The 24,889-nt window shown below is 44.0% G+C and overlaps 1 protein-coding gene across 1 annotated transcript in view; it reads left to right on the top strand.

The window, feature by feature from the left end:
- LOC147615298 (GMP synthase (glutamine-hydrolyzing), putative / glutamine amidotransferase) overlaps positions 1 to 24,648 on the top strand; it is a 41,913-nt gene extending 17,265 nt beyond the window's left edge. Inside the window, exons 3-6 of the mRNA XM_086779375.1 lie at positions 6,581 to 6,956; positions 7,049 to 7,180; positions 23,754 to 23,929; positions 24,257 to 24,648. Coding sequence (XP_086635501.1) covers positions 6,581 to 6,956; positions 7,049 to 7,180; positions 23,754 to 23,929; positions 24,257 to 24,380 — 808 coding nt within the window. The 3' untranslated portion in view covers positions 24,381 to 24,648. The remainder of the gene's footprint in view (positions 1 to 6,580; positions 6,957 to 7,048; positions 7,181 to 23,753; positions 23,930 to 24,256) is intronic.
- Positions 24,649 to 24,889: the final 241 nt, after the last annotated feature.

Here is a 24,889-nt window from a genome sequence, read left to right as displayed (position 1 = left end):
ACCCACCCTTACTGCATCGTGCATGGATGAAACCGTTGCCCGTGTCTTGATCTTTTGGTGGTGGGGGGACCAAGCAACATTGTTTTAGGCTTTAGCATCAAGCTCAGCAAGGCGAAACACTGATTCAGTCCCAAATGAAGGTGCACTGTCCAAGGAAAGGAACACGAGACATGGAAGAAGTTCCCAGGAGGTTGGTTGGTGGTGTTCCACAAGAGCCAAGGGGAATGGAAGTCTTGTGAGTCGGGTGCCACTTGGGGCACGCCTTGAAAGGCTTTCAGGCAATGGTTCCAAGGGAGGATGATCCTCCAAGGGGCGGAGTGAGAGTGCGAGACTCAATACTTAGGAAAAGAAGACCAGAGAAAGTGTTCAAGGATAGGGCATGAAGGGATAGGGGACAAGATGGAACATATGCACAGTTCTTCATCAGATTTAGAGTGGATTTGGAGACCAAGCAAGGTTTTCAATGAAAAGGTTGCCAAGAAGGAAAGGATGACATGTTTGGGGCTCCAGAAATGGACAATGGGATAATGACAGTCATCCAAGAATAGAAGTTGTAATCCCGTCATCAAGTTTAGCATAGGGGGATGTAATGTGCAAGACGTGTGCAGGTTGCTGACCCTCGAGGGGCAACATATAAAAGATAAGATTAGAACCAGATTTTGGAGCATGTGTTGCTGTTGTGGGCAGGGAAGGACTAGTGGAGGACAAAGGAGGTTGTCGGCCAGCACATGATGTGGTTAATGAGGAGTGCGCTACAGCAATTTATGGAATATTTGTCCAGGACCTAGCCGGCAGCAAGTTGGCCAGTCCACTAGGCAATTCCAAGGCCTATTCAAGGCATGTGTGCTCATTGTTTTGTTTATTCAGTCCTTACACAGGCTTAGTGCTAGATGTAGGATTAGATTAGCTATTTCTACATTTTGAATAGGCAGCCTATGATTGCAAGACTTGTACACCTTTTTGTACATTATGAATATATTGAATACTCAGCTCTCTCTCTTTCTCTCTCTCTCTCTCTCTTCTTTATCTTAAGCACGTTCCAAGACGGTGCTTAGGGCTGAAAGAAGACTCCTAGAGCCTCCTCATGTGATGGTGTTGGCGTTGCCTAGTAAATGACACGTGGTACTTTCTTGCTGAGAGACAAGCTGACTTGGAGCTTTTTGAGGAGTGTTCATCTTAGATGCCCTTTTGGGACCAAGTATGCCTTTTTGGGAGCGTTTGATTACTCTATGCATAGAAATCTATGTGGTCAACTAGGCATAATACTTTTTGACATCCCGAATTGCATGCTGTTGTGCTTCCTTCTTGTGCACCCTTCCCTCATCAACTCTCACGTGTCATGACTCATAAGTATTCATCCTGCTATCTATCGCCCATACACTCTCTACATGTGCTCTTTTTTTTGAATTGATCTATGGCTGAGAATATGGACACCTCAATTTCTTCTGTGGAGATACGTGGAACCTTGAAAATTTGTGTCGCATACTAAGGAACTGGTGGCGAAGGCACGGAAGGATAACTTGTGCTTCGAGTGCAACTAGCTTGGCCATCACTATAGGGATTGTTCGAAGAAGAAGTCTTCAAGGGGTAAGACATCGGTACATATTACAGAACTACAAGGTTAACTCTTTGATCTCTTCTATTTAAATTTAACATTTGGGTAGTAGTTGTTACCAGCCTGGACATTTCCCAGTCTGAAAGGGGTCTGGTGGACTCCACGATGTTTAAATATTTGGAAAGTACAAGCTTTGGGAATGGGGGATTATCCTAGAATACAAAGGACCACACTCCTAGAATTTAGGAGAGTTGCTATTTTTGGCCCGACTCTGATGGAAATTCTGTTTGCATCATTATATCTGGAATTGAGCAGATACCAAGAGTTGGCAAAGTGCCTATGACAGAATGTCTACCAGTTGGGATATTTTTAGAGATAAAGTTTATGGAAGAACCCATCTCTTAGATTGGGACATGTGGCAAGGAGGTGGACCAAAGTGAGACAAGTGGCCTGACATTTGTTAGAAAGTGGATCAAAGTGAGACAAGTGGCCTCACACTTGTCACTTCAGCTATTGTGTGGCTCTCCACTTGTCATTGTAGCCTTCTCTTGCCATTTTAGCTCATGGGAGGCCCGAATCTATAAATTGGAGCCCTCTAACTTCATTAATGGAGGCTCTCTTGCTGCACACTAGCCTCTACCACCATTACAGGCTGTCCTAATGATGGCTACTCTCTTTCTCTCTCTCTTGAAGGCTACCCATGAAGAATACCGGCTGTTGGGGATTGTTTTGGAGGCTTCCATCGCGAAGAAATATTGAAGGCAAGGGTATTTAATCATTTATTATGATTTCTAGCCATTGTACTTGTTGTACCAGCATTTGTACTTGTACTTGCTATACCAGCCCTCGTACTAGTTGTACCAGCTTTTGTACTTGCTATACCATCCATTGTACCAGTTGTACCAACTTTTGTACTAGTTGTATCAGCCACCGTACCGGATGTACCAACCACTGTACTTGCTGTACCAACCCTTGTACTGACTGTACCAACTTCTATACTTGCTGTACCACCCATTGTATCGGTTGTACTAGCTTTTGTACTTGCTATACTTGTTGTACCAGCCATCGTACTGGCTGTACCAGCCATTGTATTGCATGAAGACCCGTGGTTTTTGGGGAAGAATCAGTACCCACACGGAGGTATATGGATTATATTGTTGGCTCGGCCTTTCTACAGCCTATGTTTCGGCTTGGTTACCTCGTGTTGGGCTGTGTTATGGCATTTGTATATGGATAATCCGGCATCTCCCGTGGGGAGAGTAAGGCCCTCAAAGCTTGTACATGATATTATTCTCCTTGGGTAATAAAATACTCCAAGGGGGGGGGGTCGGCCCATTCCGGCCTCTATGCGGTGTCACACGTGCAAGCTCCATTTTCAGCATTTGTGGATGTTTTGTCCAGCTTTATGTTTTATGCAAAGTGATGATGGATATGTGTTAAGGCTGTGGCCATGTTTAAATGTTTTAATATGCATTGATGGTATCAACAAGTGTGTCAAAGGTCCTAGTCTCCCGAGCACCCGTCACGAGTTACAGTAGTAGTTGCCAGGAATGTCAAATTAGTGAGTCTGCCTTTGGTTCGCATGATCTCTACTGAGCTGAGGGATTTATAGGCGGCATCGGGTGCGGATTCTATTTGACAACGGTTCTACTCACAATTTTATTTCTTCATGTTTGGTGTAGATACTCCGGCTACGCATAGTGGCAAGTGATCACTGTTATGTGATCAATCTTGCTAGGAGTATAGACGTGGAAGTGTGGGATCGATTGGTTCCTAGGTTGAGAGTACAAATTCAAGACTATCGGGAGGCTTTGGACTTCCACATCATGAACCTTGACAGGGTGGAGGTGATATTGGGAATGTCCTAGTTTTTCGATAAGAGCGAGATGATGATGTTGAATTATTGGTCTCATTGGCTCTCATTAGTTCATGACAGTGAACTGTAAATAATCTGAGGTGATGCTCCCCGTGGATTTTGTGTTGTAAACTCGACTCAGGCTTCGGTTGAGGATATATATAAAACTCTTTTTGATCCAAATTGTGAATCATATTGTTGTTTTCAGGATCTTTTCAATTCTGAAATTTTGTTAAGATCATCTGCTTGTGAATGTAATTCTATCTCAAGCAGTGAAGTTTCTAAAGAACAACAAATTTTGGATGATATTCTAAAAGAGTTTCGTGATGTATTTTTGAGTGAGTTACCAGATGATTTGCCACTGGAGAGGGGTGTTGGTTATGCGATTGAGCTATTGCGTGGTAGTAATCCTGTCTCTCGACAATCTTATCGGTTTAGCCAGAAGGAGGAGGACGAGATTGCTCGGCAATTGTAAGATTATCTTAATAAAGGATTTGTTAAGTCTAGTAAGTCTCCATGGGGGACGCTCCCATTCTACTGTGGTGGAAGAAAGATGGTAGCATGCGCTTCGGTGTAGATTACAAAGGCTTGAATGAACTCATTGTCAAGAACATGTATCCTTTGTCGAGGATGGATGACTTGGTAGATCGTCTTGTGGGTGCTAAGTATTTCACCAACATTGATCTACGGTTAGGCTATCATCAAATAAGGATTAAACTTGAGGACGTGCCTAAGACAACGTTTTGGATATGCATTATGGCCACTATGAGTTTTGATCCTATCTATTGGGTTTACCAATGCTCTTGCTACTTTTCAGCAGATGATGAATAATTTGTTTCGTCCATATTTAGGAAAGTGGATTGTTGTCTTCTTATATGACATACTGATTCACAGTAGCTCATTGGAAGAGCACATACAACTTCTCAGAGTCGTCTTAGAGATACTCACACGAGAGAAGGAGTCGAAGTGTGAATTTTTCAAGCAGGAACTCTTCTACCTAGGTCAGATCATCTCTGTTGATGGTGTGAGGATTGATCCAAATAAGGTTTGAAAGGTCCTGGAATGGTTGATTCCCTAGACGATTAGGCAGGTTAAATCATTTCTTGGGTTCATTGGCTTTTTCAAGGTCATTGAGGGTTATGCCAAACTTGCAGTAATTATGGAATAGGTGCTGCCTTGTTCTATGACGGGAGACTCATAGCCTTTGAAAGCAAAAAGCTTCCAGATGCACTGATGAGCTATCCTACCCAGGAAAAGGAGCTTTTGGTTGTTATCCATGCAATGAAAATCTGGAGACACTATTTGTATGGCTCTTTTGTTTCTTGGACGGTTCACCACTTGTTGAATTATATTTGTGATCAAATTGACCTCAAAAGGGTCGGAAAGCCAGATGGGTTGACCTCATGCAAGGCTCGACTTTGAGATCCGTTACTGCAAGGGAGCAGCTAATCAGGTTGCTGATGCTGTTAATAGGATGCTTGAGGACAATGTTATGTCTTTTACTGAGTTAACAACTGACTTCTATCTATCTTGAAAAGGGCGTTGCCAACATGATTCCCATTTCCCGTTACTGCAAGGGAGCAGCTAATCGGGTTGCTAATGCTCTTAATAGGATCCTTGAGGACAATGTTATGTCTTTTACTGAGATAACAACTGACTTCTATCTATCTGCAAAGAGCGTTGCCAACATGATTCCCATTTTGGGCGAGTTTAGCAATTGGTTGAGGTCAGTTGTAGCCCTCGAAATCTGAGTGTTCCAGACATTCTGATGAGTATTCCATTAAAGGTAGATTACTATTCAAGGATGACAAGGTTTGTGTACCCAGTGAACTGGACGTCCAAAAATGGACGTCCAAACTTTGATATTGCATGAGTGCCATGATGCACCTAGTGTGGAGCACCTGGGCATACATAGAACCTTGGCCTTGGTTGGCTGGCATTTCCATTGGCCACGCATGAGATCCTTTGTTGAGGATTATGTGCAAAATGTAGCCAATGCCAGCTCAATATGGTTTCAAGGCTTAGAGTTGGAGGGTTATTGCATCCATTGCGAATTCTTGATTAGATTATGATGATGTTGTAAATCCTTCACCAACTACAAACATATAAACTAGAGTTATCTTTTTCAAAGTGTATAACTACTGACTTTATTTGAGTGTGTTTAAAAATGGGTAAGGTAGGCCGAATATGGGAAAGGAGTCTTGTGTATGGTGAGTCATACATATTACCAGGTCTTCATTGAATCTTCTTGTATGTTACTGGGCTTGAAACCAAGGTGTTCTAGAGTGTCATTACCTTTTGGGTCAGCTTGTGTAGACAGTTGGGGGGGCTTGCACTGTTTAGCTTTAAACCCTGATTTTGCAAGTTTAGCATGATGTTTGTGTGTGCCCAATTTAGCGTTCTCATTCTATGTCACGTGCACACCTTTCAATGGTCATGATTATTTCTTGCAGCTGCCTAAAGAGAAAGGTTAGAGACCGTATTTGGGCAATTTGGAGTAGTTTTGGGAGCCTAAATGGTGCCCGGAGGTGCCCAAGACATGGACCAATAGTTGGGTAACCTTTTGGGTATAGTTTGGAAGCTAAATATGACATTTTGGACATTATTATGTAGGTCAAAAAGGCTATTAAGATCCTTATAAAAGGGCAAGTCATAAGTCATTTGTAGGCATTCAAAGACAGAGGTTGCAGAGCCAAGACCAAGGGAATGTTGCAACAACATTTGGATCAGCCAAGTACACCTCCACACCAACATTTTCCACCAACACACAGAGGAGGGCAATAAGCATTTAGTTTATGCATAGAATTCAAGAGAGAGATTTGTAATATGCAATCATTGTAATTACTCATACATTCAGTAATATACATTAGGAGTAGGTTAAATAAAGAGTCTCTCTCTTCTCCTTATCTCTACTCGTCATTGCACATGTGATTAGCATTAATATTTGTTGCTTGGTGTTAATTGTCATTAGTCACACTTCTGCATAGTTAGCTTGTTACATTCTATGCCAAGCTACTTGTGGGATATTGACTACTATGGATTAGCCATGGATTCCTTTAAGTTTTCTTGCTGCTGGTTGTATATCAGTTTACTTTTTATAACATTGGTGTGATGAGGGGGTGTGAAGGGCATGCAATTGTCAAAGTGATGGTGCTTGGTCTTGTAAACAGATTCAAGGAAAGAGAGCGAGTTATGTCAACCTTCGAGAACGACCTTCATCTACCAGTTACTTGTATTGACGCCTCAGAAAAGTTCCTTGGCAAGTTAAAAGGTGTCACAGACCCTGAGGAGAAGCGAAAAATTATTGGAAAGGAGTTCATAAATGCTTTTGATGAGTTCTCTTTGGATATGGAGAAAAGACTGGGCATCAAACCGAGTTTCTTAGTTCAAGGCACATTGTATCCGGATGTAATTGAATCATGCCCACCTCCTGGTAGTGGCAAAGGGCATTCACATACAATCAAAAGTCACCATAATGTTGGAGGTCTGCCAAAGGAGATGCAATTGAAACTTGTTGAGCCACTTAGGTGGCTTTTTAAGGATGAGGTATTGGCTTGACATTGAGGGATCTTTCATCATTCAAGAGGTCATGTTTAATACACAAATTTTTATTTGGGAGAGTTGATTGTCATTGGCAGGTACGGAAATTGGGAGAGCTCCTAAATGTTCCTCAAGCCTTCTTGAAGCGTCATCCATTTCCTGGTCCCGGATTAGCTGTCAGGATTCTAGGTGATGTCACTCAAGGGGATGCGTTGGAAACAATACGGCAGGTATCCTCTCCCTTTATTTGGTCCTAACCTTGTTTTCTTCTACTACGAATACAGTTCATCTTATGCATTCAGCAATAAAATCAATTCAGGAGAATGATAGGTTGGCATGAATTTGAAAAATCTTTATTCACTTCAAAGACTTTTTGCCACAGAGAAACAAACACTACCATTTAAAGTTTTTTGGGCTACGTTATATAAGTATTCTCAGGTTTGTAAATGGACCCGTGGATTGAAGAAAATAAACATAATTATGATGAATACATCGTTGTTTAGAGGGGATTCTGCTTTCCTCTGAATCTATTCATTAGCTACATAGTAGGAAGTTAATTATTGGATGCTAGCTGTGTTTGGTCTTGGGTAAAATTTCCTTTTGCATTGCTGTCGGAACATGTTACTGGGATCCCAGAAAAGCTTTACCCTCTTGAAGCCTCATTTATCACTTGCTCATTGTTTTTGCCTTTGCTCAATTGGGCCTGTCACATCAGCGGCTGCCTTCAATGATTCAAGGATTGCCTTTTATTGTAGTATTCACTGCCTGGTTCTGCACATCTATCTGCAAACCGTGTGTATTCCCTGCTTGCTAACCTGCACTCAAAATTGAGTGGAAACCTCTGTGTGTATATTCTCTTATATATGTACGTAGTTACATACATACAACACAACATGTTTGCATGTATTTATATTTGGAAGCTTTTGTAAAAATAGCAAAGTTGCTTGTAAAAGTTGTTTGCTATTGTTGTCTCTTACATGGATATTTGGAACAAAGGTCCTGACATGAATGAGGCTTTTGGACAAAATTGTAGATGTAGTCTAGACTGTGAATCTGTACACAAGTTTAGTTGAGTTGGTTACCTTAAAATTGTTTAATCTATGGTGGCTTTTACTCCTAAGGAGAAGGGGAGTCCATGCTGTAGCAATGCTAAGAGTTGAGAGCTTGATACTAATAACATAGTTAGGGTGGATCATAGCATAGAGCTCTAGAGCATCATTAAGAAATGAGATTAACACTCAAGATGGCAATTAAGAGAAAAGAGCCCACTAATGTAACACGAGTTTGATTAGAGCATTCTTCATTACTTTTATTCATGATTTGAGCCATGACGTGTCTGAGGATCTTTGTGAATGCGTTGATTCGTGTTCATGGAAGTGCCAAGAGGGTATTGGCTAGACTAGTTTGCATGCATACCAACACTCATAGTATCCCATCCTTCAATAGCCCCCGAAAAATGACGTCGAGAATCCCGCACACGAGTACCCAGTGTGCGTGAACACACTTAGAAAAAAGGTCGTCGTTGCAGACTTGAAACTCAGAAAAAACCAATCCCCTCATGGGAGGATTTCCTAAAATTCCGAAAGATGGGCAAGGCTTTGGGTTTTTTTAAAGCTTTTTGAAAAAATAATGCTTTTTAATGCGATTTTTAACAAATCGATCGTGCGGATGTCAGCTAGGGCCCGGCCAAGGCCAAGAGAGTTGACATAGTACGCTGCACAAAAACAGCCACCAGAACCTACCATGAGCCGTCGGAAAGTGACCATGGAAGCAACCAACCAAGCCACACCAATGAGAGCCGACAACCACCACAGTATGATCACCACACCACAAAAGCATGACAGTGGGTGATTCGAACCGGGTCAAGGCACAAGAGCTCTAAGCTCTCTCACAACGCCAAGACACCACACTTGCATTGCGTGTCAAAGGAAGGCGGCCGCAACGGTGATATAGCGCTTCCTCTCCTGCTATCACTTCTGTTGCTGATTGGCTATCATTTCTGTCGCTGATTGAAGTTCTCTCTCTCTTTCTCTCTCATAAGCACATGTGCATACATGCCCTCGTTGAAGAGAACACAAAAGCTTTTCAAAGCTTGTGGAAAAAAAACAAAACTCTTGAGTACTTCAATGCTTCTTTTTTCAAACTGATCCTCTTCTCTTTTTAAATTGAAGCACAAGGCTTAAATAGCCTTTGCTTCCACACTTAGCTTTCTAAAAAGCTCAAAACTCTTCCAAAGCTTGTTCGCCAAGTATGGCTAAAAAAAAAACTAACCTTAGCCTTCTTTTAGACTAATAAGATATTTACAAAAGAAAACAATGATGGTATCCAATGTAGAGACCGAGAAAAAAATCGCTCGACAAGAATCTCTCAAGATCCCAAAAAACTCGACACATTCCTTTAAGTACGACACCATTCATGAACATCCTTATGCATAGTAGGCCAATAGTAACTTGAAGTAAGAATCTTTGTGATCATTGCATCATAGACATAGTGCCCTCCACATACATGTCCATGACATGCTTCCAAAACTCGATGAGCTTCTTGAGCATCTAGAACTCGTCTCAAAACTTGGTCGAGGCCCACATAGTAAAGCACATAATTATGAATATTAACTGTGAAGCCTTCTTGAGAAGATTCTTCTTCTCACGTGATGGGGTGATTGGTGGTATAACACCCGTCAAAAGATACTTATGTACGCCTTTGAAGAACTCTAAACCATCACCAATGTACATAAAGACACCTCAACGTAGAGAAGCCTCTTGGCCAACTCATCGGCTTTAGAATTCTCTAGGTGGGCCACATGAATGAAACGATACTTTTGAAAGGAACCAACCAAAACAAATACTTCATCCGAAAGAACTCGTAGACGATCATTGTGTACCTTTCATATACCTTGAAGTTAACGTATCAGAAGAAGTGAATCACCTTTGATGTTGAGCCGTATGATCCCAAGGTCCTTGCACATCCTTAATGCATGAATCAAAGCATAGTAATCGGCCTCATTGTTTGTATGAGCGTCTTCCAAAATAGAGGAGGAAGAAAAGACCTTATGGCCATCACTATCAAGTGGCACCATACCTCCACTACCTTTGGCAAGAGCTTGCCGATAAGTCTCATCAAAATAAAGAACACTTGCATGCTCAACAGGAGCCAAATCATAAGAAACCTTAAGAAGTATCCATGGGAAAGAAACCACCTCCTCCTCGCTCTCATATTCCTTCCTTGTTTGTAAGGCTCTCAACCGGCCCAAACCTCGTACGAAAAGCTTGTACCAATGTGTCCCAATCTTGATGGATGGCTTGTGGCAAAGAAAAGCACCAATCCCGAGCATTGTCCTCAAGCCAATGTTTTGTATGCGTTCTTGAATACTCCATTTGTCTTTGACACTCATACGCATATACTTTGTGAGAAACATATCCACGGACAATGTATGAAACCACATGGGTTAGGTGTGAACATCCTTGGGCATCGTCCCGCACATCACACTTAATATGTAAAAGCCACATTGCACATAAAAATTGAATGATACATCATTGCCCTATATAATTTGCAAAAGAGACAAGCACTGCACAATACACCATCATTGGGGTTACGAACGGGGTGACCGTCCCTCAATACTGAAGTATATTATTGGAGTATTTAAATCTGTACAAAGTTCCAAGGACTTGCTAGCAATAATTCAATGCAAGTGTAAAGAGAAGGTTCCCAAACAGAAGTGTGTCGGAATAGTTTGTCGATACCAGACTCGTCGAATGAGTCTAAATAGCTTGGCCACTAGTCTCATACACCTGGAGGGAAGTGAACGTGAAACTATTGTTTGGAGACCATGCACAAACAGGAGCTCTCTTACTTGAGCTTGGTTCTGGTGTCTTTTGGCGGAAGGGACAGACAGGTTCGAGGAGACCGTAGCCCCCTATTCGGGTATGTGTGGTCTTCGACCACTCCAGACCCTCTACGCCACAGAATGGGGTGATGATCTTCTCTTTTCCCTTGGGCACAGTCTCGAAGACAGAGTGGGATCCAGAGTCGGTGGTTGCTACCATTCAGGATCAGGCAGTTGAGCTATCGCATCATCTGCAGCAGGATCTCCGCATCACAGACATTCTTACTCATCTATGGCCTTTGGCCAGGATGGAGCTTGGTGGATCAGGCCATAAGACCAAGGAGGGGAGATGGTGACCTCCAACCTGGAGGTGCTGCATTTTACTCTCTCAGAGTACCTCTCTCGCAGTACCTCCCCCTTTTCTTACAGATACCTCCATTGTGATCGATGGAGCACTGAGTATGCATACTCTCGCGCTCGGGCAGAGTGGCAGTACATGGAGGGTAGGATCCACGCCCACTTGGCACAACTCTGCTCCAGGACAGATTGTGACTATTCTCCGTCTAAGCTTGCGCCCAGGACTCTTCTAGTGGAGGGCAGTTCTGGTAGTTCCGCCTCACACAGAGATTGATATGAGGATTATCTCATGGAACATTTAGGGCTTGGGGGGGCCTCAGTGCTTTTAGAGACGAGGCGTCCTTAGAGGAGAGTTGCATCGAGCTATGGTGGGGGGACCTATCGACATTCTTTTCCTCCAAGAGCACCATCTTATTGAGGGGCGTACCCGCCGCTGTGGGAAGATTTTACGAGGTAGGCTTCATACTTTTGGTCTCCCTCCTTCGACCGTTCAAGGACGTAGGGAGGAGAGTGTCTCTCTGTTAGTGAGCAGCTTCTTCTGACAGGATCAGGGGTCATAGTTCCAAGACGTGCTCAGTGGGTTATCATTCTGACCGGAGAGGATAGCGTTGGCTTCCTTAACATTTAGGTAGAGCTATCTTTTGGAGCACTGTCCGACAGGCCCTGCCCTAGGCTGATTTTTGGTGCATGGGTGGTGACTTCAACATGATAGAGGCAGTAGAGGACAGACTTGGAGGTGGCATGACCACGGTCTCAGGAGTGGAGTACTCTGCATGGGAGGAGATGATACTGATTCTCAGGAGTGGAGTAGTCTGCATGGGAGGAGATGATACTGATTCGTAGGGGATAGGACCCTTGGCATCTTCCAGAGTTTGGGCGTAGCCCTGGGAGTCTTAGCTTCCCTCGATCGGAAAGGCGGAGCACTGGCCCCAACCTCTCTCGGTTGGATAGGTTTTATGTTGACGAGTGGGCTTGCAGTCGTGGAGGCATGGTTGGTATTCTAGCAAGCACTACATTTTCAGATCATGCTCTAGTTATTTTGTTCCTTGAGGATCCATGGAGGCATGACAGACATGCGAGCTCCAAGATTCTAGACAGCCTTATTTAGGACTCCGAGATTTGTAGCCGGATTGAGCAGATATGGGCGGGATTGGCCTTTTCCTCAGGATCTGCAAGGTGCACTTTGGATGATGGCATTGGGGAGGTCAGTACTTTCTTACAGGAGACAGCCCAAAGTAGATTGGAGGGATTTCGGGAGCAAGAGAGGAGTCTGAGGAGGGGCCTAGCCTCTTTACACAGGAGGGGATCTCTTCTGACTGGTGCTCCATTATCCCCCCAGATGATGGATGTGCGCGAGAGAGACTGGACGCACACAAGAAAGGTGGTTTCCCCCTCTCTCGGTCTTTCTTATTGACCCCTTTCACTGAAGAGGAGTTGGCGGAGGCGGTGAACACATTATCCAGGGGCAAATGCTCGGGGGCGGATGGGCTTCTTGTTTCTTTCTTTCTTCGCCATTGGGACCTCATGGAAGATGGCCTTCGCATTGCCTTCAATGAGATTATGCTCACAGGTGCCATGCCAGAGACTCGAGAGGCTCACAGAGGGCTTGATACATTTGATTCCCAAGGAGGGTGGTGATAGATTGGAGATTTGGCAATGGAGACCCATCACCCTTCTAGGGACGGCCTACAAGATTTTGGCCAAGGCCATCAATCATAGTTGCATCCAAACTACGTTTGGATGTAATCCAAGTGTTTGCAACGTTCTCTAACGTAGTGAATGTGCACTTTTGATTTTATAGGTTAAAAAATGAACACAAGTCAACGCCGTTTTTTTTTCCACTTTTTCTTACGTGTGTGTGGCAGCCTCTGTGCGGCGCTCAAGTCTTCTCCTGCGGGCGTCTCTATGCAGCGCTCAACTCTCTCTCTCTCTCTCTCTCTCTCTCTCTCCTGCACACGCTCAAGTCTCTCTCTCTCTCTCTCTCTCTCCCACAAGATTAAAACTAAAGGTTGTATAGTATTAGTAAGTGCTTTAATGTTCATTGATGAATCTTCAAACTTCATATTTCAAAATTTTATAAGTAAACTATAAATTTTGTATGGAGTGCCGACCTCTCACGTGGTTGCAGTGGGACCCTAGAGAGTGGACTTGGCATGATCCCACAGATCGGGTGGAGACTCTGGATGTCCCTTTCTTTGCATATATAGCGTGGCTTGGCCGTAGGATCCAGATGTCGGAGATAGATGGCACACCGGCAGCAGCAGCAGCACACTGGCAATCTTAGGGCCTTTCACAACGCTTCCTTTCAGATTTTTGGAGGAGGCTTTGGGACGGCTTTTGGCCGAGGAAGATCACTCTCTTCCTTTGTTGATGGCACACGAGTTTTGCGGTGGGTACTTGGCTGGTAGTTGGAGGTCGATCAGTAGCTTGCTCGAGGCGCGGCCACCCCCAAGAGTCTTAGCGACATTGCCTTTGGGATTGCCCGAAGACTCAACAAATTCTCCGCATCTTCGCTATGGATAGGGCATTGACCCGGATCATCACTTGGGGTGCTGTCGCTTGGGCCATCGAGGCTAGAGTGGTCACGACTTACGAGGAGGATGGGGGAGGCCTCGCCCTTCAGGTCTCCCACCATCGTATTGCAGTAGTACCAGTCAGCCCCACCTGCAGGTGTCTGGTGACCAGGCTCATGCTAGCAATGGGAGATTTGCAGTAGCATAGCAGCCTGACACATTTGGCGTGCTAGATGTAGCGAGGCCATCGAGGGTACCCACACTCCGTCGGCTGAGACCATCAGGAACTTATGACTCGACATCATTCACACCCTTCGCGGTGGCGTGCTAGATGTAGCAAGGCCATCGAGGGTACCCACACTCCGTCGGCTGAGACCATCAGGAACATATGACTCGACATCATTCACACCCTTCGCGGTCAGTGGGGGAAGTTGCATGGAGGTTTTGACCGCATGCGGAAGCGACGGGAATCCTTCTTGAGACTTTGGAAGCCTGGCCCTTTCCTCACAGATAGAGGCGGTGACCCCATTCGGCATTACGGACCAACTGTGGTTGTTCCCGCACCCCCCCCTCCCCCTCCCCCTCCCTCTGTATGAGATAGCCTTCTCCTCAGAGCGGCCAATGAGAGGAGAAGCATCTCTTCCCCTTATGATCACTTGTTTTCTCGCCCTTATATGATGCGAGTTTGTATTTGGCTCTCTGTGGTTGTACTTAGCCCTTTGTGGCTGTTTTTTCTTAAACTAATTGAAGGATCTTTTGCCCGGGAAAAAAAAAGCTTGGCTATAGTCCCTTGCTGGTGGAGTTTCCGTTGCCTAACTTCCTGCGAATTCCCAACGTTGTCCGTTCGGCGCTCTGCGCTTTCATGCGTCACCCCTGATTTCTGTCCGAGCTACTGCCGCCCGTTCCTCGCGTGCTTGGCCCTCTTGCTTCCCGTTTCAGCCTCCAAAAGGGACGGAGCTAGTGGGGAGGGCTCCACCTTTGCCCCGCCCATTGGCGGAGCTCGCACCTCATGAGGCAGCCTACGGCGGAGCTCAGCCCCACCTTGACCTTATGTGGCAAAGGCCACTTTTGGTGGAAAATTTTAGTCTTCTTTCCGTTGATGTGACAAATCCGGCGCCCCATGCCCATCCGCGACGTCCGTCCAGTCGCGCGTCCACCGACCAGCTTCACCGCCTTGCTTGTCGCGGTCGCCTGCACACCCGACTGTTAAGGTCAGCTGGCTGCGTGGTCTTCTGCTCGCCTTCAGCAGTAGTTGCTCTTGCTTGTTGCAGCAGCAGCAGCAACCCACCTGTTGCAGCAGCAGCGTTTGCTCCTGCCACGGCAACCCAACAGCAACACTCTAGCTGACTACAACATTAAGGAGCCTACTGCAAAAATCAGGGTTTCACAAGGTAATCGATATTTTTTTCTTCAGTTCAAGGTGCTTTTGTGAATTTATTGCTTCATTGTGAAATTCAAGTGCAGGCAGCAAGGGCATCATTAGGGTACAGGATTTTTTCAGATTTTGGGGATTTTGAGGAAATCTGAGCTTAATTGCACAATTGCAGTTGCAAGACACACATAATTTTGGGGCTTTCTTAAAATCAATGCTTAATTGCTCAATTAAAGCTCATTGGTACACAGATTTTTGGGGCTTTTGTCAATTATGTGCAACTGACACAAAACAGTCCATTGGTGCTCAAAAATTTGGGGGTTTTCAGTGCGTTTGGGATTTTCATTGCACTCTAGTGCATTTGGGATTTTACCTGTAGGTGCTTTTTTACAGTATATTTGGTTGCACGTGCATCTCTCTTGCAAGAGATTTCAACACATGGCTGGAAATACGACCGATATATTTGGGGTTTTGTCCCAAGAGGACAAATTGGATGGCAGTAATTGCTCCCTATGGAGTTTCATGGTCCGAAATCTACTTGTGGCCAAAGGATTATGGGGTTATGTGTCAGGTGAAGATGTACGCCCTGTTGACATAGCACCTAACACGCCTGGTCGTGGTGCTCAACAAGCCGCAGTACCCACTTTTCCCTTACAGGAGCAGAAGAGATGGGATACTCGAGATGCCCAAGCGATGGCTTTGATTGCTTTGTCAGTAAAGCGATCAATCGTACCGCATATTCGGTCTTGTAGGACCACACGGTGAGCTTAGGATGTACCTGAAACCATGTATCAGGCAAAGATTGAGGCCATGGTTGCATTTCTCAAGAAAGAGCTTGAGAACTTGGACATGAATGAAGGTGATAGTATGGCTGATCATCTTACGAAGATGAAGGATCTTCGAGAGCTGCTACTCAACATTGATGAGGTCATTTCCGAGAAGGAGTTGGTTTCCAAAACACTATCATCTTTGCGAGAAACCTAGTTGAATCTCCACACGTCGCTCACTATCTATGCGGGGTAAGCCTGAACCAATCTTGTTTGAAGAGTTGGTTGGTTTGTTGCTATAGGAGGAGCAGTATCGGCAGAACAAATCTTCTAGCATGCGTGGTGATGGGGCTTTTGCTGTCCAAGACAAGGGCAAAGGAAAAACCAAACACAGTTTTCAGCCAAAGGCTGATTCGGGACAGCCTTCACAAAAGGCTAAAAATGATGCAAGCAAGCCCAAGAAAAAGGGCAAATGTCACTATTGCAAGATGCGCGGTCATTACTTGAGTGCAAAAAAAGGCTTGCAAAGGAGAAGAAAAAGGAAAGCGGCATGGTTGTAGATTCTTCTTCATCACCTGCAGGGAAAGATGATGCATCAGTAAATCTTGTGCAGGGTGAGTGGACTTTCATTACTTGCAGTTATGATGTATCATTGGAGGAGATGTCTCTCAGTGTCAATGAAAGACACGACACATGGTCTTTTGACAGTGGTGCTTCTAAACACATTACCTCACGAAGGGATTTGTTTAAGCTTATGGCTGCCCTTGAAGGCAAGCGGGTAACATGTGCGAACAATTCTTCTTATCCAGTTTAGGGTGTTGGTGAGGTGATCCTCACAACAGTTGATGGTGCACACTTATGTCCTCCAGATGTATTGTATGTGCCAAGGATTAAGAAGAACTTGCTGTCCGTCTCCTCTTTTGGTACTAAAAGAGGATATGTAGTCAGCTTTGAGGACGACAAATGTACAGTGAATGACCGTGAAGGTGGCTATGCATTGGTCACTTCTAGCACATTGCACCATGGGTTATATCAGCTTGACAAGTTTGGTAGGAGAGAGCATGATGCTCATGTGGTTACAACTCTTGCATATGCCATGCACGAGGCAGAATTGTGGCATGCCAGGTTTGGGCACGTGAATTATGGTAGTGTGATGCTATTGCAAAGGCATAATATGGTACAGGATATGCCTCATGTAGAGCTGCCACCAAAACATGTATGTGAAGGGTGCATATTGGGTAAGATGCATAGAAATGCCTTCCCAAAAGATGGAACAAGGGCTGTCCGGAAATTACAGCTTGTGCACAATGATGTGTGTGGTTCTATGTGGACACCATCTTTTGGAAAGCATCTATACTTTGTAACCTTTATTGATGACTACTCTAGATTTGCTTGGGTGTATCCCTTGAAGGCCAAAGCTGATGTTTTTGCAAGTTTTCAGCATTTTGTGGCACAAGCTGAAAATCAAACAAGTTGCATAGTGTAGACCCTCCATACAGATTGAGGAGGGGAATACATGTCCATTGCTTTCAAAGCATTTATGGCAAGCATAAAGCATCAATGCACGATGCCATATTCTCCTTAGCAAAATGGTGTTGTTGAGAGAAAGAACAGGTCTTTGATGGAAATGGCTAGATGCATGGTTAAAGGCAAAGGATTGCCTCACAAATTTTGGATGGAGGCAATAATGTGTGCTACACATGTGTTGAATAGATGTCCTAGTACCTACCAAAGCATTGAAAACCATCACGCCGTATGAGGCTTGGCTCAAAAGAAAACCTAAAGTTGATCACTTTAGAGTTTTTGGATATATAGCATATGCACATGTATCTCAGTAGTTGAGAGGCAAGTTTGATGACAAAGCAGCTAAGTGCATATTTGTGGGTTATAGCAATGGCAATAAAGGCTACCGTCTCTTTAGTCCTTCCCCACAAAGGATTTTGGACAACCAGAGATGTATTTGCTGAAAATTCAGACCAGCCATTGGCTGAATTTTTTGCACAGTCACCTTTGGGCCCACATAACATGTTTGAAGGACTTCTTCCGTTGGAATTGATGGCTCAACAGATCAGCCATCAACTTTGCCCAATGGACAGCATTTGAGTGTTCAAAATCAGCCCATGAATGAGCTTATTACATGTCAAAATGTGGAGGAAACAGTGGAGCAAGAGCGGACAGCAACGGAGGAGGCTAGAGTTGTGCCTCGTTGGTTGCTTCGTACTTTGAAGGAAAGCAAACTTTCAACTCCACTTGGTAGCAGGACACGGGTTGGTTCAAGTAATGCAAGAGAACACACAGATGTTGCTTGCATGAGTACACTTTGTGATGCAGATGAGCCAGATTCATTTGAAGAGGCTCGTGAGAATGAGCATTGGATGCAAGCCATGCAAAATGAGATGGATTCTATCCATAAAAACAGCACTTAGGATTAGGTAGACTTGCTTGTTGGCAAGAAGCCCATTGGCACAAAGTGGGTTTACAAGTTAAAAAGAAAGTTTGATGGTACCATTGATAGGTACAAGGCCAGGTTAGTGGCCAAAGGATATGTCCAACAAAAAGGCATTGATTATGATGAGACTTTCACACCTACTTTTCATATGGCCACGATTAGATGTGTTGTTGCATTGGTTGTCCATCATGGATGAAAAGTGTGTGAGTTGGACATAAAATCAGCTTTTCTCAATGGGGATTCGCAGGAAGAAGTGTATATAAATCAGCCCGTTGGTTTTGTGATGCATGGTCTTGAAAACAAAGTGTGCAAGCTTTGAAAAGCACTTTATGGTCTCAAACAAGCTCCTCGAGCTTGGTATGAGAAGATACATACTTATTTGACCACGCATAAATTTTGCAATAGTCCAATGGAGAGTACTCTCTATGTGAAGGAGGATCATGGTACTTCGATTATGCTCATTCTTTATATGGATGACATGTTGCTAACTGGGAATGATATGGATAAAATTTCAGCATTCAAAGCTGAATTGCAATCGTCATTTGAAATGACAGATTTGGGATTGTTGCATTATTATTTGAGCATACAATTTGTGAAGACAGATGTTGGCATTTATGTACACCAATCAAAGTACATTCAAAAGCTGTTTTACAAATTTGGGTTTCAAGATTGTAAGCCCATCTCTACTTCGATGGAGCCAAGGTTGAAATTGAGCATGTATGATGTTGGAGAGCCTTTTGATATTAGTGTTTACAGCCAAGCAGTGGGTTGCCTCATATATTTATGCAACACACGTCCAGATATTTAGTTTGGGGTTTTCCATCGTAGCAAATTTTTGCACAGTCCAAGTACAAAGCATTGGCAAGCAGTGAAGCAGATCTCCATTATCTTTAGGGCTCCCTGGATCTTGCGTTGGTATATCGCAGGGGGAGCAGCTTGCAGCTACATGCTTACAGTGGTTCCGACTCGGCTCGTGACTATGATACACGGCAATCCACCAATGGAATTGTTTCTTTTTGGGGCATTCATGCATATCATGGCTGAGCAAAAAGCAGCCCACTGTTGCCACATCTACTTGTGAGACTGAGTACAGGGCAGCCTTTACAGCCACAGTAGATTGTGTATGTCTGAGGAGATTGATGATTGATCTTCGTGAGTGTTAGCAGACACCCACCACCATACTCACTCACAGTCAGAGTGCTATAGCCGTGGCAGGAAACCCAGTGTTTCATGCACGTACTAAGCACATAGAGGTTCATTATCACTATGTCAGGGAGAGGATTCATGCAGGGGAGATCTCATTATCTTACTACTCTACACAGGACAATGTTGCAGATCTATTCACGAAGGCGTTGCCTCGAGAGAAGTTTGAAGCTTTCCGCAAAGCTTTAGGCTTACTCTCTTACAAAGAGTGATCTACTGTCGACCTTGTACAGGTTCACATTACCACTACAGGGGGGATTTATTGGCAGCATATATGCTACGACTTATGCCACTTATGATACGAGTAGTGCCACATGTGAACATGGGCTAACCAAGGGCACTTTTCTCCCTTTGGGTTTTTTGCTAGAAATGCAGTGTCAGTTACCTTTTGTTGTTTTGTTCTTTCCTCTTCTTGGAGAGCATTGATGATACCTTCAAGAGTAGGATTATTGTGATACTTGAAGGTAGTGACAAGTGTAGCATAGGTGTCAGGTAAGCTTTTGAGAAGCACAGCAATAGCAATATCTTCGGAGATGGGGGGCTTCACTGATGCAAGCTGAACCATAAGACTACGAAAATAATTGACATGAGAGGCTATAGTAGCTCCCTCCTGCATATATAGATCAAAGAATGAGATCATGAGTGCAATCTTAGAGTTTTTAGAGCGGGGTCCAAAAAGGGTATCCAAAGTAATCCATGCTCGAGAAGCAGACTGTATGTCGGAGATGTGATGAATGTAATCATCTCCAAGACCAAGCAAGATGATAGCATAGGCTTTGTCATTCTTGGCAGTGGGAGCATAAGTGATAACTTGCGATATTAGGTGTGAAAGGACACCGCACTTATTATGTGTATTTTGATATTGTGGAGTTAACTCACTTGCTCTATCCTATCTTCTTTGAGCATCTGTGGATCACCATCACTCTCTCCCACTCTTGAGAGAGCTTGCTGCTGTGTACTTGTTTATGTCTCTGTTTTTCTGAAACACTACTCCAATAGAGTTGCCCAAATCAAAAAACTGATTTGGGGCATTCTCTAATTGAATGCCCGGTGAGGAAGATTTGGACCCACCCCGACTTGGTGCCCAGTTGAGGCTTTCCAGTGGATCTTGGGGGGCACTCTAGTTCGCTATCTTGGTTGCCAGGTGGGCATTGATATCTCTCTTGAGCAATAGCTCGTCCCTCTTCTTCCGAGTATTTGGAAGAAGCTTTTGTATTGGAGTTCTGCGAGACTCTTTCCCTTGCAAGTAGAGTGGTGGTGGCAAACCAGGTTCTTCTTGGCACCATGTGGTCCATCACTTCGTGTTGGGCCTTCTCTCGAGAGCATGTTTTGGCCAGGTACATCAGTTGATCCGGATCTTCTCCTGTAGGCGGAATATGGGAGTTGTGGGCGGAGATGGCAGCACTGGCAGCTTGTTGGGTGGTGGCTGCCCTAACTAGGGAAAGCTTCTAGATGGATCTTAAACTCCCTTTGTGGGGGCCTAGCAAAGCTTTGTTGGGCCCTTTTGGTGGGGCTTCCCAAATAGAAGCACGATCTGCAAGCTATTCGATGAATTGTTGTTTGCCCACGACTTGTTGAAGAGTGCCTTGAACCCCAATAGCTATAGCCTCAGCTCTGATACCAAATGTTGGGTGGACAGGGGAGTAGTAGTAACACTTACACATGCATACAAAGAAGCAAGCACACAATCGTGTTAGCTTGTGATAAAGAAAGCACGTAACACAATGAATATTGGGTGTACCAAAAATAAAGTACAAATGAAATGATCAGGTAACACACTAATGGCTTAGGGTGTGTCCTTGTGCACATGAAAAAACCCCTCCTAAGGAGAGTAAAAAGTGCCCTGGCCTACGGTGTTCACACACCACATAGATGTTAACAGATATTAGCCTAGATCCTTAATGACCTTAGGACTTAATGGTTTTCAGATTTTTGCAGCTAGAGATTTCTTGGCTGACATCCATGAAATGCTAGTTTGTGCTGAAGATGCTATCCGGAGTATTTAGGATAGGACAGTGTTTTGTAAAAGCATTCACCGACAGAGTTTTTCTAGGAAATGCTGTGTGTATTTGAGAGTACATAAGGGTTCTGAGATTGTGCGTACGGAAAAGGTTGTGAAATTATTCCTAGGTATTGTGGACTGTATAGGATTCTGGAAAAGATTGGTGAGGTTGCTTATAAACTAGAATTTCCCCCAAATTATCCCTAGGTATTGTTTACCTTATATTACCTTATAGGATTTTGAAAATATTGGTGAGGTTGCTTATAAACTAGAATTGGCTCTGGAGTATGAAGGGCTTTGTGTGAATATATGCTCTTATGTGTGTGTGTGTGTGTGAGAGCATATCTTGATACCGAGTTCTACACCCACTATTGGGCACTGATGACGTTAGTGGGGATGTCGTAGTATCTAGTCTATGCTATGCATAATGGAGTCGATAGTTATATAGTCTTTTGGGTTGACTACCATGAGTATATAACATGCACGTTCCTAGAAGGTGAATTTGGGCATGTTCCTGGATTCATCTAGGTATATATAGAATTGCCTCTGAATATACGAGTTCATCGAGTTTTCCTCGTGAGCGGACTCAAGAAGAAATTGGGCGACGAGGTTGACATTGTGTCACCTCAAGTTCATGTTGAGGACTTGGTTCTTTGTTCCACATGAGCTGGAGCTCATTGTTGACTTCATAGGGAGAGGAATCTTGGGAATAAGTTGATCCTTCATATAAAATTAAGTTGAAAGATAGAGTTGAGGAGGACTCAACTTGGGATTTTTCCACATTCATTTATGAGGATGTAAATGTCCGAGGTGGGGAAGTATGTGATGCTAACCTTGGGTTAGTTGACCTAATTTGGGGTCGTAGAACCTTGGGATTAGGGATGCAGGCGGATTCTAGAGGTTAATGATCATAGATTAATAACCTGATAAGTTATGGCTGTTTATAGCTATAGAGTCCATTTATATAAGTGGCGGGTTGGTAGAGGAGTGGGATTGTGTATGGTGGTCAATACCTGGGCCACAACTGAGAGCCACTCTTGGCAGTCCATAGCGTGATGCAGATAGCTTGCCGAAGGCCTTAGCAGCCCTGGTGGTGTGGGATGCCAAGGTTGACTTGCATGGATGTGTGAGGAATCTGGCCTTGGCCCCTAGGCTTGGGGGTGGCTTACCAATGTAGGCATACAGCTGCTTGATGAAGCTTTTGCCTGCCACACGTAGTTAGGATTAATCATGGATTTTCCTCGTGTTTAGGACATCTTGGGTGGTGTTGGACCAGGCAGACCCTTGATAGTACTGGTGGTATTGCTCAAATTGTTGATTGTACTGACTGCTGTTTTAACCCTCTGAATTGCTTGGATTTAGGTCTGGCTTGCATCGACGAGATTTCGGATTGTATTTATGTACATGAATTTGCGGGTATAAATACTCTGTATTTTGGTTTTATTGATTCAGATGTGTTCTATGCTGTTGATAAGGCTTGTGAATACGGGGAAGATCAGTACCCACACAGGTATTGGAATATCTGCGATAGGATATGGTATTTTGTGCATATGTCAGAGATCCAGATGTTGTTGTAAGAGTGAAGGAGAAGAGGAGGCCCCTAGGCTTGTACATATGAAAATACAATACTCCAAGGGGAGGGTCGGCCCATTCTGGCCGAGTGGGGTGTCGCTAACTTTCTTTTACAGATTGAAGTTCAAGTTTTTACTGTGAATGTGGTTGTGGTCATCCAGAAGTGTTTGTTTGCATTAATAGTTGAGTGTGAAAGTCCTCTAACCCCCTACTTGAGAGTGTTACACCACATGACCATAAATGATCTCAAAATTTGTCTTTTCTGTGGAAGACTGTATTGTCCTTGTATGCAAACTCCAATGGCCGTAAATACTTTCTTCATACTGATTGTTGATTGGAGTATATAGCCCTTCAACATGTTAAAAATCTTGGAATTCGCAATTTTTCTCTGCCCTTGTGTGTGGCTACCCACATTGATAGAATGTGGGCAAGCATCACCTGGGTCCTGCTACAATGGGTGCTCAGCAGCAATGCAGATTGGGCCAGCAGCTGTGGAGCTGACTAAAAACGTGCAACCTGCTGTGTAGCTGCAGAAATGCTTCCAGAGCCCTAGCAACCTGCCATGTAACACTTTCAAGCTAGCAGTTCAATCGCTCAACCGGCTACATGTGTGCATGTGCATGCATGTTCTCTTTGGTGCTAGCCTTGATCCTAAGTGTCATTTTTTCTCATTTGGAGTCCTTTTCTGGATTTGCCCAAACAAGTTCGGTCATTTGATTTCTGTCTTACCAAATTATGTGTGCAGGTTGATGAAATTTTTATCAACTCACTGAAAGAGGCGGGCCTTTACGATTCCATTTGGCAAGCCTTTGCTGTATTTTTACCGATTAAGACAGTTGGAGTGCAAGGAGATCGTAGAAGTCACTCCCATGCTGTGGCATTGAGAGCTATAACAAGTGAAGACGGAATGACTGCTGACTGGTAAGATAACTATCAAAAGTGTTCTTTATTAAATGCTTGTTTCTTTTTCCATTTTCAGCTATTGAAAATACAGGTCAAGGTGATGACTCTGTTTCTTATGCTCTTAGTGTGGTACAATTGAGCTGTGATTGAGTTGTTCTAGGGATCCCTTTTCAAGTGGCACATTGCATAATTAACGATTTTTGCATTTGAGAAAGAAAATGCATCCAGCTAAATATCCCAATGTTCCGTAGTCGGGGCTTGTTGGCATGATTTTGTTGAAGAGCATGTCTGGATCGCCAATCAGACTCCCAGTTGCTGTAAGTAACATTTGGATTTTTAATGCAGGTACCAGTTTGATCCAAAATTTCTTGCAGAAGTTTCTGCAAAGATATGCAATAGTGTCCGAGGTGTCAATAGGATTGTCTATGACATAACATCAAAACCTCCTGCTACAGTTGAATGGGAATGAAGGATATTTTTGAAATTTGGAAGTCAAAAAGTGTAATTTTGAAATTACCCTTTTCAATGAGAACATTCTTTCCTTTGATGCGCAAGGGTCTTTGAATGACCACTCTGGAAAGTTCTGGTGCAAGTTTTGAGACCCGATGAAATTTCTCGAGTTTGTCTGAATAATGAGTTCAATTCAAATTGAGGCCTACTGAAAGTCAGAACGACTGTTCTTGTGCTGATGATCAAGAAGGGAAGTTTTTTCATTAAGCTGTGGTGTTTGATGGAATACTGAACTGCTTACACTGTCCATCCTCATGTGCGTGTCTATGGGTTGGGGGTCACACTCTTAATGGTTTAACAAGATTGATGGACAGCCGGTTCAAGGACTTTTCGAGAATGGTTTGCAAGACATCACTCTCCAGTGGCAAGGGTTGTAGTAGCTGTCTCCAGGAACTGTTAGGGTAACAGGAGGAGCTGACACTAGCCTGGGCCCTGAAGTCGCCATTTTGTTGGGCTAAAGCTTATGCC

Source organism: Cibotium barometz, chromosome 40 (genome assembly GCF_041138505.1).
Source record: "Cibotium barometz isolate CiBa-2024 chromosome 40, ASM4113850v1, whole genome shotgun sequence".
Classification (NCBI taxonomy): Eukaryota; Viridiplantae; Streptophyta; class Polypodiopsida; order Cyatheales; family Cibotiaceae; genus Cibotium; species Cibotium barometz.
The sequence above is the reverse complement of the archived record's forward strand: the minus strand, read 5'-3'. Positions and strand labels throughout refer to the sequence as shown.